General features: G+C 42.7%; 1 protein-coding gene across 1 annotated transcript; it reads right to left on the bottom strand.

The window, feature by feature from the left end:
* Window positions 1-2367: 2367 nt before the first annotated feature.
* GDF10 (growth differentiation factor 10) lies at window positions 2368-12525 on the bottom strand. Its single transcript, XM_082765283.1, has 3 exons — window positions 11839-12525; window positions 6931-7838; window positions 2368-3355 (listed from the first exon to the last, which is right to left on the bottom strand). Exons 1-3 carry the CDS (start codon window positions 12104-12106, stop codon window positions 3164-3166), a joined length of 1368 nt encoding a protein of 455 aa, XP_082621409.1. The 5' UTR covers window positions 12107-12525; the 3' UTR covers window positions 2368-3163.
* Window positions 12526-15555: the final 3030 nt, after the last annotated feature.

The raw sequence follows: 15555 nt of genomic DNA, 5'->3' as shown, positions 1-15555 counted from the left end.
TTGTCAATAAAACTTTCTCAAGAAATTTTAACACTGAGTGGAATGGTTTATAGGATGGTCATAGAGACCAAAAGGGCTGTTGGAAGAGAAGAACCAAGAGAGCAGTGATGGTGGTTTTTTCCAACAGCAGCTGACTGCATTTGTGCCATTTTAAAAATAATTTAAAGTGTTTAATGCAAAGCTTCCTTTTCTGAAGGAAGTTTAGATGTCTAATACCAAAGACACAGAAAGTAATAGCCACTTCTATACAAATAGTGGTTAAGGCCTTGGGCACATTTGAGAATTGACCAATACAGCTAAACTAGAAAATGCCTTGTGAAAACATGGGTTTCTACTCGAAGTTACACTATTCCCCTAAATGAAACAAATTTTACTAATATGAGAATTGTTTTGTTTGTATAGTAATTTTGGTTTGCCTGTGGTAAATTGCATAGTTATGCCAACAAACTTTTAAATGCATACTTGATCTTTCAAGGTTTTCTAGGTATCCTAAAGAGTAGTAGGAGTAGTGTTTTACCTTATATCCTATAGACCTTACAATAGATTGTAGGATGGTATCTCTCTTTTGTAATTGCTTGCATGGCACGTCTTGGAAAGCAAATTTGTACTCAGTGACTAACTCAAGATACAGAAAAGATTCCCAGAGGAGAACAAAATGCAAAAGACCATATCATAAATACACTACACTAATACGTCATTCTGTTCACAGTTGATGCTAAATGGGATCAAGATGACCTACAAAAAAGGATAAATCTTCATGAAGAACAGAAATGGCAATGGCTTAACGTACTTTGGAAAGCGTTACGCTTAACGGCTGTTCTGTTGGAACAAATGATGGATTTCTGAGAAGTTTCTCATTTTTCTTTATGCATCAGCATTACTCTGTCAACATGAGTTGAGTGTCTCTTGATTTATAAAAACACAAGACCCTACATTTTTAAGGGAGGTCTTTAACAGCAATAGTATGCAAAGGTTTGTCCTGGTAGTACCCATGTAAATCCCTGTAATGCTTTTAGAGAAGAAATGCCTAGCAGGATCCATGACCTTTGGGCAATTGCTACAAGGTCTTAGAGATAACTACTTCTTAATGAGAACTGTTGGGAGGAACTGGGAAGAACTGTTGATAGAGTAACCTTGCCGACACTCCCATGTACGCAGAATCTTGGTTTGGTGTAGGTTAGCAGGAAGGGCCACATTTACACAACCCCTGTTGTCTGGGAATCTGCACCCCATGAATATGGAATATTTATGGTAGAAATTACCTAGTGCCTTAGCAGGAGAGGAGCCTTCCAGGTCAGGTCATTCATCTGAGGGTAGTGTGTGTTTTGTCCTTTCCGTGAGCAATACAGCTCTAATAAGATAAGCTGGTACAGAAGGCTGGACTGTCACTTGAGTGAGAAAGGCTCCACAGCTCGCTCTCTGTACTACCTCACAGACCTCAGAAGGTTGTTCTGCTCCTGCTCCGCTCAGGTGGTCATACAGCAGGTGGGTGAAAGTGGAGCACATCATCAGTGTATCCTGGCACTCAGGGATGCAGAGGAAGAGAATTGACTGGCTCAGTAATGGAACAGCAGCTCTTAGAGGAGTGCTGCAGTTATAGGGGCTACGACAGATGCATCAGCAGAGGATTATGCAGGAGTTAGAGGGAAGCAGAGTTATTTCTGTTAAGACTTTTAATGGAACAACTGCCAAAGATTGTGTCCCATTTTGAAGTTCTCTGTTGGAAAGAGAATTTAATGAAAGTTCTGGAAAGACTTCAGAAAAGAGCCATGAGAAATTGTTTTGAGACTTGGAATAATAAGAAATCAAAGTACCTATTTAAATCTTAGCCAAAATGTAATTCGACCCTGCTCTATATACTAAAAATACACAGTGAAAGTATTTTGGATAATAGACAAAAGGGATCTAATAAAAATAGGTTACAGTAAAATCCAGTGAATTGAAGCTAAAGCTTAATAAATTCAGACTAGGATTAAGCCACTGCATTTGAACAAAGAGCACTAACTTTTGGAACAACTACTCATAGTCCAGTAGAGATAGTCCATTACTTGAAATTGTTAAAGCCAAATTTATGCAGTTTTTTCAAAGGTATTTCCAAGCTCAAAACAGAAGATCCATAATACATGATACAGAAACTACTGAGCAAAACTCTTTGAACTGTGCTGTGCAGGAGGTCAGTACAGATGATCAGGGTATTCCATTCATGCTATAATCTGTTGAAGCACATTATGACAAGCTTAACGTGCATTTACATGTTTCCATCTAATTACCAGAATGTAGCAGAGTGGATTTATAGAAAGACAATTCAACTATTTTTAGATACTACTGTACCTTTAATTTATTAGCTTTTGTTAAAAGCATGTAACAATCTAGAGGATATAAAGTATAATTTACAAAAATATAAATCTTGGTTATTTTATTTTTAGTATTTCAACATATTACTATAAAGAAGGTGTTACTCAGAGCATATGTTTAACAACCTGAAATTATATCCAGCAAACCAAAATTGTGGGATACTATATATGTCTTTCGTAGAACAAATTATATATTAGGGAAGGGTAACCAAAAATGGCTGTATTATCATACTGTATATATGAAAGCTTATACAGTGCACTATACTTGCATCCTGAAGAAAATATACATATTAAGCCCTTTATTACAGCATTTTTCATTATAAATATGCAGATTAAGAGAATGAGTGTTTTAGGCAAAAAGTTTCGATCTGTTTACAAAAGTGATATTCTAAAACAAGCCTGCCTTTGCAAATTCACTTCCCATCTCCTTGGTTAACTGAAGAGATAAAATATTCAGTAAGAATAGTGTATAAAAACATATTTTAGTCCATTGATTATGGAAAACTTTACATTTAAATTTCTCACTAAATACCATGTTTCTTGGCTAGGTGGGTTAGGAAGATACTTGCAAAAGTACTGAACTCCTGGAAGGTAAATATACTAGACAGATGACAATCGTAAGACATATCCTTCCAGGTGAGCACGGGTATCGTTTTAACCTCTCCGCATGCTTTTTGTGGAGGAATTGCAGGGATCGTAGAGGAATTGTAGGCATCAACACAAGTGGATTCATCTCCCATTCACAACTTTCCCAGTGTGGTCAGGCAGGACGGGTAGGTAGGTCTTGTTAGAGATGTGTTTGTATGAACTTATCGGCAGGCACAGGTTTCCACCGACATATTGGGATATACCTTCAAAACAACGTTTTTGTTCTCATCTAAGAACAGGACACTGAGGGAGCTCATTTTGTCAGGAACGCAGCAGGGCTCTGGGATGCCGGGAATGATTCCCACTGCTTTTACGATGCTCTGGATTGTAGCATGGTTTGATGGTCGGACAACCTGGAACAGAGAAGGAAATGGTTATTGCTTCACTGATGAGAAGCTGCTTTTCCAAAGCAGCTTGGAACCTGATACAATTCTGTTATTTGTCTTGAATAATTTAATATATGCGATTGAGTCACAGGGCCACGCAACATAGCCATGTGCTCATATTTTCAGCTTTTCTGCAGAGGATGTATCTGAGTTTGTACTCCATATGCTGCCTTCATAAATACCAGAGGAGGGCACTGGTGGCACAGCCAACAGTCAATAGCTTAGAAAAAGAGAAATGTCCATGGCTGCACCTATTAAGTGCTGGAGACAGGCATGCAGGGAAAAGGGCTAAGGTGGGGCAGACTTTTCAGTTGCAAGATGTTCTCTTGTGTTCTTAACCTCTTATCTGACTGAGAAAATTGGCTCCTGTATTTCCAAAGTAAATACGTTCCAGTACTGTTGCTCTTCACATACACTAACCTGGAACTAGTTACTTTTTCCCTATACTAATTACTCTGGTTTAAAAGAGTGCTCCAGAAACAGCCTCAACAAAGGGAAGTTGCTCTAGAATAAACAAACAAGCTCACAGAGCCTTTTCAGATCATAAACCCTTGCAAACTAGTACTGTTACCTACAGTTTTGGTAGTTTTCAACAGATTTGTTGTACATGGCATCTGGGGGACAACAAACAAGGACTTTGCAAATCTCAACATGGAAGCAGATACTTTAAGTGAAAAGAATTAGATTAAGTTAAGGAGCAGTTGAAAGCTTTAATTTAAGTGACATCATTTGAGTCATTACAAGGATGGACTGTGAAATCACCTTTCTGCTTTGTTGTTTCAAGACAGCATCCATATCAAGACAGTCCCAAGAAGTAACTGGTCTTGGAAAGAGCCCTTCTGTAATTAGCATGTGTTTACCTAATTAGCAACAGTTTGCTCTCTTAGATTTCAAAGCTGTCCCAAACCAAACAGCAGCGAATTAGCCTTGCAGCTGTGGCACGAAGTAGAAATAAGCTTCTATCCACATTGGCCATGGCTGCCAATCTGGACAGCAAGAGAGACAGAAGTAGCCTTCATGTATATAAACAACTGCAGAGTTTAGAAATTCAAAGAACTGGAGCTTCTAGAATGTAACTCTTGCATTAACCTTTACAAAAAGGTCCTCAAGGAGCCCTAGCTCCTTTATTATAGTGTTACTTGAAAGTCACAGATCTTAATGGGCTAGTGAAAGAATTTGTTGACCGCACGCAACAAATAACCACCACTGCCCTCAGTGCCAGTAGCTGTCTTGTAGAACTCCTTTTAATGAACCTGCAGAAGATCCTACGAGGACCTTCTCCAGCCATACAGTCTCTAGGATCTGCAGGGAACAAACAGATGCGGACCAAGTCTAGTGAGAGCAGCTGTCACCCCTGAAACCAGTTAGGAACAATTCAGCTTGAGTAAATCAAGCTACCAAGACGACAGCACTAATTAGGTTTCTAATGCCTGCAAGCGTACACATTATGAGCAACAATGCTTAAAGAGAAAGCTGCTTATTATGGACTATTACTTGGTAGAAAATCTGGCTGCCTGAGCCCTACATCTACAGTGGAGCCAAGCAGCACACCCATCCCACATCCAGCCAAGCTCCAAATGTTCCAGCCCTTCTGGAAATCTGGCCCAAGTGCTTAGTGATCTTGGGTTAGGCTTCACATTGGCTCTTGTACCGATGTGCTAGAGTGGAAAGCTTGAAAGACCAAGATGAATGCCCGGTAGTGATGGTAGTGGGCAAGCACTTGATGACTTAAATGCTGGCTACAAGTTAAATAAAGCAGGCTAGGTTCTGCTCTTTCTTAACCTCTAGGACAGTCCTAGCTGGGGGAAATTCTGAACCTCAGAAAACAGGAGGGTGGTGATGTAGTTGAAAAACAAGTCTGAAATACTTCAGCTCACCTTCTTCCTGGTTTGTACCCCTTCTAAAGTCTGCTTTATCATGAATTTGCCCATTAGAAAACACCCTGTGACATCTTAATAAGCAGTACTTCTTAGCTTCAGGAAAGCTTTGTTTTCATTTCAAGAATGGAATTCAAACCTGAAACTCATAAATTGATTCTCTTACAAGGATTAAAAATAGAGTATTCTGATTACTGTAGATCAGGGAGAAGGTTTGGACAAACACTGGTTTCTGATATTAAATGTCACCAAAATAAACTTATTACACTGCTCCAGCTAGAAACATATCCATTGTGTTTTGGTTCTGTTTCATCTTCTGTCATACTAGTTTGCTCTAGTATGGTGTGTTTTTTATTTATTTATTTATTTAATACATATGAACCATGCATCAGATTATGGCTGAGGACCCATATTCCCAGGCTGGGTTTTGCATTGGGTAAGTTAAATGGTCATGGTGCTGCATAATATCCTATACTACAACAGAGAAGTGAAATTGTATGTGAGCCTCTGCAAGCTTTAATTTTTACCAGATCATGTATGAGTTTGTGTACCTGGTTCAGCATTGGCCAGCAACACAAGAACATAGGGTCTGGGCAGATTTCCGCACCCCACCCCGAAATCCACATTTCTGCTGTTCCTGGACTTAAACTAGCCTGCATATTCTCTCTTCCTGCAGTCATACTACTGATTTCAACGCAAACACACCAGACTCCCTGTAGGGCAGATTCCTGTCTCAGATCTTTGATATTCTTTGTTGTAAACCACTGTCAATTATTCATGGGCAGATTGACCACGTGCAAAATTGGCAGTTAAATGAATAATCAGACCATTTGTAGGTAGAAACGTAAAATTATTAGTTTTTGAACATGCACATTATGCAGTGCTTTGAACCTCCTTCCCCCTTTATCTGAAAGCCCTGTAAAATGAGAGAACTTTTGTGTTTTATAGAATTGCCAAAATCTCTACTTTTTGCCAAAGGGCAAGTGAGTTGGGAGTAGGCCAAATCAGAATTCCACTAGAATTCAAGAACTCTTTGCCTCTTTATTAGGAAATTTCACACTGCTTCTTGAGGAGGAATTCAAAACACCAAAGTCAGAGTGTTACAGACAGCTATTTGGCATTTTCAGCTACATATGGAAAAGAAACTTTTTTCTAGTTTGAGCAGAGTTTTCTCAATTTTAAGACTTTGACAAATTAAAGAAGCACCAGAGAACTTTGAGACAAATGTAAGTGTAAATAGCATTCCTATTCTCAAGGCGACAGGCAGTTTCTTAAAGTATGTGTCACTAGTCTGCATTTTTTTCCTAAGGTATTACCAGTAGAATTCAGAAATACTCTGATAGAGTAACTTGTTTTATTAGTTTAAATACTGACTACTTCTGCTGCCACACAGGAGTAGTTTGATTCTTTAGGGTGCATAACCGTATTTTAATAAACTGTGCAAGTCTGTTGTGGTTTCAAGATATAAAATAAGAATTTCTAGAAGTTATTTTACCTGAGACATTTTTCTTATAAAGTTGTTAAAAACAATACTGCTTATTTTTCCCATCTAAACAAAGTATGGTGAGATGGTAGAAGTCTAAAGGTAAAAATCTAGCTAATGAAGTAGTTGGAAAGGCAGAGTAGTACTATTTGCAAGCTAACAAGAGTGAAAAGGTGTACTACCTTAGGCATTGGAAATTCACATGTCCCTGCACAGTAGTAGGCATCAAATGATTTGGGAGATATGATCCATTCATTCCAGCCAATGTCAGCAAAGTCAACTTTCATATATCTTCTTGAACAAATCCGTGGCTCATTCCATTGTTTTCGCCTTGCCTTTTTCATTGTTTTCTCATCAAAATTTAGCACCTGAGACTTTGCAAGTGTTTCTGTGTTTTCTTGCCCTTTTCTCCTTCGGTCTTTGCGTGAGCCTTTTGGTTTCAAGGACTTGTAGGCATTCTCCCATATGTCATGTTTGTTGTATTTGTTGTTGTTATACTCTACCTCTGGCAACTCATTGTTCTGAATAGAGCTAGAGAGGTATGTGTCCCTTCTCACTCGGGTATCAGTAGAAGCATTAGGCGAAAGATTTTGGTCCCCATCACTGGAGGGGAATGGGTCATAACGCTGTAGGGTGACTGCCACGCTGTTGGGTTCAGAGATTGCAAGGTCATTGGCATAAACCAGAATATAAGGCAAATGGCTGGTGACCTGTTCGGGGAAGCCTTGATGCTTCTCCCCAGAATCAAGCTCAGCGCAGAGGATGAGCTCTGCAGCCTGTTTCGATTCTTTTATGATGTGTGAAATGTCCTTTGCATGCCAAGCACCTCGCCTTTGAATAAACACGGTGATGTTCCCTTTCACTAGTCTATAGGCAGAATTCTGGGGGATGGTTTGGAAAATGAGGTTGAGACGCAGGATGGGAGGCAGGTGAAGGAGTCGGCAGGATGAGTTCTTGGACCGCTTACAAAACAATTCCCGGTGCCGAGGGCGTTTGTCAGCATAGAAGTGAAATGTGGCAGCAAGGATCATCTCCGAATCCTGCATGGATGTCAGGTTGAAGCAATACAGTGGCTTCTGGGCCAAGAATTCTGCAAGGGAACAAGGAAAACATGGATAAATATGAGAAAAATGGTAGTCAAACCACTTATTTCTGAAAGCAGATTACCAAAGTTTGTTTTTTGGTTACTCATTTCAAACCAGGTAGTATAGGGAGCTTGTTGGAATCACTTCAGCTTAAAACTGTAGTGAATGAGAAGAGGAAAAAACCCTAGCAATATTTAACAGCAATATTAGATTTCAGAGGTGAAGAGAAGCACTATTTATACCATTATTCACTGAACAATAAGATCTCAAGGAAAAAAAATACAACCGTCTGAAGAACGTATTGCTCTCTTTAAGCTCAGACTGGTACTAACAATGCTTTAAGGGACTAGAATGGGTAACCACTACATTGCTGCTTGCTGCCTTCCAGTTCAGAGATATGCTAGCTAGAGCCATCATTTGGATGAAACCACAGCATGTTAGGATGTTCATCAATACCAGGACCACAGATATAGTCTGAAGTACTGATATTCAAATAGGCAACTTCCATCCACACCATCTGTATTTCTTCTCCTCACGCAGAGGAGTGGAGAAGTCTGTATTGATACCCCTGTAACATTTCCATAGGTGGCAGAGCAGCTGACAATGTTCTGTGATGACAGCCTGTTTGTTTCAGTCAGTTCAGGACAGGATTCCTATCAGTAAACTTTTCAGTCAATGGTAGTTGGATTCACAGGTGCTCAGACTACAAAAAAAGTTGAGTTCAAATTCTACTAAAATCTTTGGAGTAGTACACTGCCAGCACTATCAGTTCTATACTGAGAACTTGAATGTATGCATCACTTGGATAGAAGTGTTTCAAACACCAGAGGTCCCAGGGTTTCTGATGAGAAGCGAATTTGGAATGAGACCTCAAAGAAAGGGAATTTTAGTTTTTCTGAATTGCTAATTTTTGCATTCCAAAGTGAAAGAAATCCTTCAAAGTCAACATTCTTTGTAGAAAGAGTGAATCAATAGCTACTGAAGATCCAGAACCCTGGAAGTGTGGGCTTTTTAGGATTTGAGGAAGCTTGAGTTTTGGATGGAGCGCAGCCATATTTATTTTAATTCAACAGATTGCTCATGCTTTTACCAACCTGTCAGCCAAGAATTGTTATGTTTTCCAGGCCTACTCTGAATTGAGCTGTACTAGCTGCATGCATTAAAGCTATGAATATTTTACTGACTGTATCTACCTCTGATCACTCTAGGCAGCTTCAAGTTCAGAGTACAGGCAAGATGTATGGAGGGTGCATGCAAGAGATGGGTATAGAAAAAACAGACAAGTGGCCAAAGAAAGAACATTTGCTGTTAGTAGGCAAGCCACCTACTAGGAGAATATTGATTGCAGTAAGTGAAGATTAGCAATGCAGATTTACTGATAACACACTTGTGTGAATACCAATATGCAAAAAACCTAGTTTAAAATATTTTAAGCTATGAAATTATGTTAAAACAACTGAAAGCCTCTAGAGGCCAGAATTACAGTTCCTGAGAAATCTTAATTCGCTTTTCTTGCCCATAAGCATTATGATACTGTCTTAATTAAACCGCTGCTATTTTCCACTCTTCACTGAGGCCTGGGCTTCATTTGGAGGATGGGTGGCATTCAGTGAAAGAGCCTGAGCTGTAAGAGGCAGTTTTTGCAGGAGGGTTTCATGGCTTAGAAAGCTGCTTGCTGCCATGAAGACCAATTCCCTTATCTCAGGTATCTAGATGAAGTTGGACAATAACTTGTTACTTCACATTTGGTCACAAACTGCACTCCAAAACCACTTATGACTTGACTGTGCAGCTAGCTTTGGTCAATTGCTGCCATTTTCTAAAGCTACAAAGTTCCCTGAAAACAAGAAAAAGTCTATGAACTAATTTGCATTGAACTAAGGGAAAACTTGAACTGTGTGCCCATCTCTCAGCTCCTTCCCAGAGGAATAACCAGCTCCTTGGAAAACAGGTGGAGGTGAGAGGCAATCAGATGTTTGGGAAGCATTCTTCCTGGAGTTATTGGTACTGCTAGAGAAACATTAAGTTATATTTGGAACACATGCAAAATTCGTATGCTATATAGCAATTACTTCACATTAATATCTAATGCTTTTCCATATTCAGCAACCCCAGTCAACATCACCCATACCCTGTAAGAGATGTGTGGTTTCTCAGGGCTGTGGTAATACAACTGTGTAATTGAGGAGACTGCAGTAGCACATCTGATAAAGGAGCAATGTCAACCCAAAATCCAGTGAGAGCTGTCTTGACAACCCTATCTTGAACACTGATGCTAGAATGTGCCCAACAAGCTTTAAGCTGCAGTGCAGGAATAGAGGGTTACAGGTTTTCTGAAGGGTTCCTTTTTCAAATGAAGTAAATCTATTGCTTGGGATAACAAGAGGAAAGTTATTGTAGGTGTAGTCTTTTGCTTGTCTAGATAAGATCAGAAGTGTCATCTGTATTTCATAGAGAACAGATGTCCCCCATATCACATTAGAAGACTGCTGATTTCTTCTCTCAGAAGAATACTAGAATTTCTTTGAGGAGATAAAGAAAACACTCTGCAAAGTGAGCTTCTCCCCACCCTTGGTCTTGTGTCATTCCATGGTTGATTTCAGACTGCTCATCACTAGGTTGATGAATCACAAAGAAATAACATTTATTGTCATGAAAAGCGTTGCAGGGGAGCTTTGGCTTTCATGGCACATTACTGGGGAGAGAGGAGATCCCACAGAGAAGGGATACGGATGGACTACAGGAGACGGGAGGTTTGGATACAGTTGTGCATGACCCTGGGCAAGTTACCATGCAAGCATCTCTCTCTGCCTTAGTTTTGTGATCTGACAGATGAGCAAAATACTAGTGTGCAGTATAAGTAGGACGCTATTCTGGTGTTTTAAAACTGAATTTAACCACTTGGATGCAACTTGCTTGTTGAGCAGAATAGCTAAATAAGAAGAACATGGAAGTGCAAGAGTTGTGCCACCAAATGGGGCTTGTGGCCCAGGGCCTTATTTGGGTAGCAGGCAGCATCAGCTGCTCAGTTCACTGAGAAGGAAGAGCAGTAGTAGGCAGTCACAGAGCAACCATCCACAAGGCAGCTCCTTCCTAACCCCATTAGTTAGTGGCTTCCTACTGGTCTAGTGCACAGAGATTTCCCTCCCAAATGGCTGCAGTTGCTTACATCCTAACTCCTAGGGGGCTGTGTGTTTTAACAGCCACAGCCCTCTGTGGGATCTCTTCCTAGCAGGAGGACTTGTAATGTTGCATCTGACATAGGAAAGATTTAATTTGTGCATTACAGATAAGAGTTACTGTGCGATATTCTAGTAATTGCTCACTAATAATTCAGAGGTGCCTATAAAATCAGCACTTAAGCGTAACAAGTGCTGTTCTGGAAGCTGGTCTAATTCTTGTTTCAGAAGTACAATGCTAGCTATAACCTGTTAGAGCTAACCAAAGAAGGAAGAGACATTTTCCAGAAACGTTATTTTAAGTATCCTTGGCAAAGGATAACAAACGTAAAGAGCATTAACTGAGCAAACAACTGATTTTAAAGAGAGACAGTGACACCGTAAGCATAGTTCCACCCCGGTACGCGCTGCTGCGCCCTCGTAACGAAGCCGAGCAGAGCTGGGGAGCGGGAGGCAAAACGGGAGAGAGCTCCTCGGTTTCTCGGGGCCCGGCAGCGCAGCGAGCTCAGTGCCCCAGCTGCCAGAGGTCCCGCGGGCGGCACCGCTCCTGCACAGGAGCCGCGGGGAAGGTTTTGGGCCCCGGGAGAGGTTTTGTCCCCCCCGGGGTTAGCGCAGGTCCTCCCCGCGGTGCCCCGGGCACCAGCGGTGTGCTCGCCCCTAGCAGCGGGGGCTCGCCGGGGCGACCCCCTCGGGGCAGATGCTTTCGGTGGAGGGCAGGGAGCGGCGACACCCGGCTGGGGGGCACCGAGGGACCCCGGGACTCGTGCAGGCGGCCCCGTGAAGCCCCCGGCAGCCCCCGGGCAGGCTCCCACCAAGCCCCTCTTACCTGGCTTGGCTTTGAAGCTGCGCACCGTGTTGCCGTCCCCGGGCCGGCTCCTGTGCCGGTTGTACTTCTCGTAGAGCTTAAGCATGTGGACAGCGACCATGTCCTGGGCGAGGCCGCCCAGCGCGGGGGGCGGCGGCGGCGGGGAGCCCCCGCGGGGGGCTCTGCCGGCGGGGCAGGCGGGGGGCCGGCCGGCGGCGCTTCCCCCGGCGGCGGGGGGAAGGCGCAGGGCCCAGAGCAGGAGGCAGCAGCAGGTCAGGCGGCCGGCCATCGGGGGCTGCTGCTGCGGGCCGGCGGGGACCGAGCCGCTGTGTCCCGGGGCGGGGGGGGCGGCCCCCCGCTGTTAAAGCCGCTGCCGGGCCAATCCCCGGGGCTTGGGGCTGGGGGGGGGCCGGGGAGCCCTCGGGAGGGGCCGCCGCGATCCTGGCGAGCGGCTCGGCCCCGCTCTTTTAAGCGGAGCGGGGCGAGGCCCCCCGCAATTAGCGGCCGGGCGCTGATTGGAGACGCGCGGCCCGCCGGGGGCACGGCGAGCGGCGGGGAAATCGCGCCCCGAGGCGGAGAGCGGGCGGCGGTGGGTGGAAAGGAGGAAGGGAGAAGAGGAGAAGGGAGGAAGGGCCCCGCTGGAACCGCGATCGCTTCCCGGGGGCCGGGGAAAAAGGCAAATCCCCAGCAAGAGCCAGCGCGAAGCAGCCGGAGCGCAGCGGGGTACTGCTCGCTCCGGGCGGGCGCTCACGCAGTTGGGCGCAGGGGGCTGTGCCTGGGCAAACTTTCCTCGCTGGGCCGTTTCCACGGGGGATGTGAAGGAGGAGAGCACCCGGGCGAAGTTCTGTAGGGCTGCCACGGCTTAGGTCGGAGGGCGGCGATTCAGGAGTGGATGGTGCGCGGTGTGCTCATCCATCAGGTGACAGCAGCTCGGAGCCAGGCTTAGAGTCACCCAGCGGGCGCAGCAGCCGTCCTCGGGCAGGCAGCCTCCGAGGGAGAGGGCTGTATTCCTAGGGAGTTCGTTCATTCCGCCTCTTTTTAAGTCTTGTCCTCCGGTAGCCAAGACAGTTACTTTTCTTGGAGAGTATACAATGCAATAATTGAAAAATTGTTGGAAAAAGCTACTGTTGCTGTGTATAACACAACTCTTTTGTGATTTTTTTTTTTTAACCTTGGAGTGTCAAATCTGAGCAGATACTATTGAAAGCCTCTGAACCACAAGTTTGTAGCTTTTGGATCATTGCAAAGAAAGGTTCGATTCATTTTTAAAATTAGCACCAGGCCACATCTCTCTGTGCCCCTTGAACGTCTGAAATGACCAATTTGCAAATACAAATTTGTCCAAATGTACGTTGCTAAAATATCAAACTTCCCATTAATTACTCTTTGCTTATAAATAAGCCAAACCATCCTTTGATGCCTTTTTTTTTTTTTTTTTTTCTTTTTTTTCTCCATGGTAGCATGCTCATGACCTCCACTGGGGGTGTGAGCGAACCTTTTGTTGTTTGTAGTTTTTGTCTGTACTGTTTCTATACAATCAAGGTCCTGTGAAAAGGAGGAAGAGGCAGCAGGAGGTAGGAACAAGCTGGGCTATTTTGGACCAATGTCCCATTAAAACGTTCTCTCTCTCCTTAACTCACTCCAAACTCCTATTCAGGCATACACTTTGTATCAGTCTTTAACCTGCACTAAAACCTGTAGGACACTGATACTTTGACATTGTTGGGAAAGAATTAAAGAATCAACCAGGGATGGCTAATATTTCTTGCCTTATTTTATTGCAGAACAGCAGGAATTCTAAGTCTTTAAAGCTCTGGTACTTTGACTCTTTTATGCAGCTGGGATGATGAAATAAAAATGTGTTTGGTAAAGGAATTCAAATTAGCACTGGGTCACATAATTCCCCTGTTCTGAATATGGCCAATCAATGGCATCTCTAAGGCATCTAGAGGCAAGAGCTATGCAATTTCTGCTCATGCAGAATAATATTCCTAGCGTGGAAATTTCTGCTAATTAAAGCTCTTGCCAAGTAGAGTCTTTTTCTTTTTTTCTTTTTTTCTTTCTTTCTTTTTTTTTTTTTTTTTTTTCTTCTTAAATAGCTCAAGTCAAAGCTTTGCAAGCCAGGACTTGGAGAAAGTTTCCCTGTAGTTAGAGCAATGCATTCAAGATTTTAAATTGCAGATCTAAGCTTCCTGCTAAAACCATCAAGATATAAATAGCATTACACACAGTTAATAACATCTTATATACAAAAACAAAAACAACCCAAATAACATTTTCTTTCATTAGAATTAGAGACATCTATCCAAAGGAATTGTTGCGATCCGTGCCTCTTTTGTTGTAGAACACAGATGTAGGAAATATATACAAATTATATAGGAGGGGAGATACATCACTAGGAAGAGAATCTATTCCCTTTGTTCTATGGTAAAATTGCTTACTAACTCCCTTTAATGTTAAAACTTTCAAATCTGTATTAAAATAGTTTTGCCTGACCCTTTTAATTGTAAAGTCAGTGGCAGGGATAATGATGGTTAAAACTCCAGGGAAGTTGATGAAACAAATTATTACCGAATTTGGGCTTCAGTCCAAATTTCTGGTTATTACTTATGGTAGGACGTCTCATTCAGTTTTCACTCACAAAAATACCATGCTACGTATAATGCTGTGCAATTTGCTAGGACCGTACAGTACCGTTCCTTAAATATATTACATGTTAATTGGAAATAAACTGGATGGAATGCAGTGGGCTGCAGGTTCTCCTGGAAACTGGTGGCAGAATTCTAAAAATCTCATCACATACCTTCCAAAATCACACGGTGTGGCAAGAATGATATATGGTCAGTAAAAAAAACGCTTCCGTGTGTTCAGTTTTTCTGAACAGTAGTGAAATTCTCTTCATGCCCAAAACAGAAACAAAGCAGCACAGTGCTGTTTAGGTGTTCCAGCAGGTGGAATGGTCAGAGCTGATCCAAAGCCCTGGAAGGCTCCCAATGTTGAGAGGAGAAGTTTGGACATATCAGGCAGTGCCCATTGTGGGCAGGGAAAGCTTTGCCTCTCAAGGAGCAGCACTCACTGTCACAGTCCATCCCATCAGCTCAAGAACAAGCTCCCACCTTGGATTTCCACTCTGGATCTACACTTTCATCTTCCAAACTGTTGCAAGCACAACCCCTGCTAGGCTTTCCATCCTTCATCTTAGTGACAACAGTTTATTTTGTTTGTCTTGTTGAGAAACAAGAATTGCCTCTCTTCACCTGCTACCACACTGTCTACAGTGTATAACTACAAAAAGTAAGGAACTAGGAACCAAGAGGCATAGACTCAGTTCCCATCATTTGCTGACACTCTTTAATTGCTGCTAGGACATCAGAACAAGTTTTACAGTGGTCCCTTTGGGAGATGAAAGAAAATATGCTGTGCCTTCACATCTGTGAAATGGTAAACTTTATCTCAGATATGTGATGTGAGGACAGATGCATGAAGTGTAAGAGGTACTGATGGCTCTAGTCAGGTATATACCTAAGGATTGTCATCGTAGTGTAGTTTCTGAGTGTTTTCCTAAATGCTAGATGTTCATACATACACTAAACAAGATGAATGATCATTAACAGCAGTAATGATCAGCTCTGTAGTTAGTTTTATCAGGCCTGGAGAGCACCAATAAGCCCTAACTGTCCTGAGCAGCCTCACCTGAGCTTATGGCCCTGGAGCACTATTTAAGCCCAGACTGAAGGC

Source organism: Aythya marila (assembly GCF_965140915.1).
Source record: "Aythya marila genome assembly, chromosome: 7".
Taxonomy (NCBI): Eukaryota; Metazoa; Chordata; class Aves; order Anseriformes; family Anatidae; genus Aythya; species Aythya marila.
The sequence above is the reverse complement of the archived record's forward strand: the minus strand, read 5'-3'. Positions and strand labels throughout refer to the sequence as shown.

Coding starts and splice junctions, on each gene's coding strand:
- GDF10 (XM_082765283.1), bottom strand. CDS start 12,106: ATGGCCGGCCGCCTGACCTGCTGCTGCCTCCTGCTCTGGGCCCTGCGC. Junction 7,839..11,838: donor CAGCTTCAAAGCCAAGCCAG/GTAAGAGGGGCT, acceptor GTTCCCTTGCAG/AATTCTTGGCCCAGAAGCCA. Junction 3,356..6,930: donor GTGAATTTCCAATGCCTAAG/GTAGTACACCTT, acceptor TCTCTGTTCCAG/GTTGTCCGACCATCAAACCA.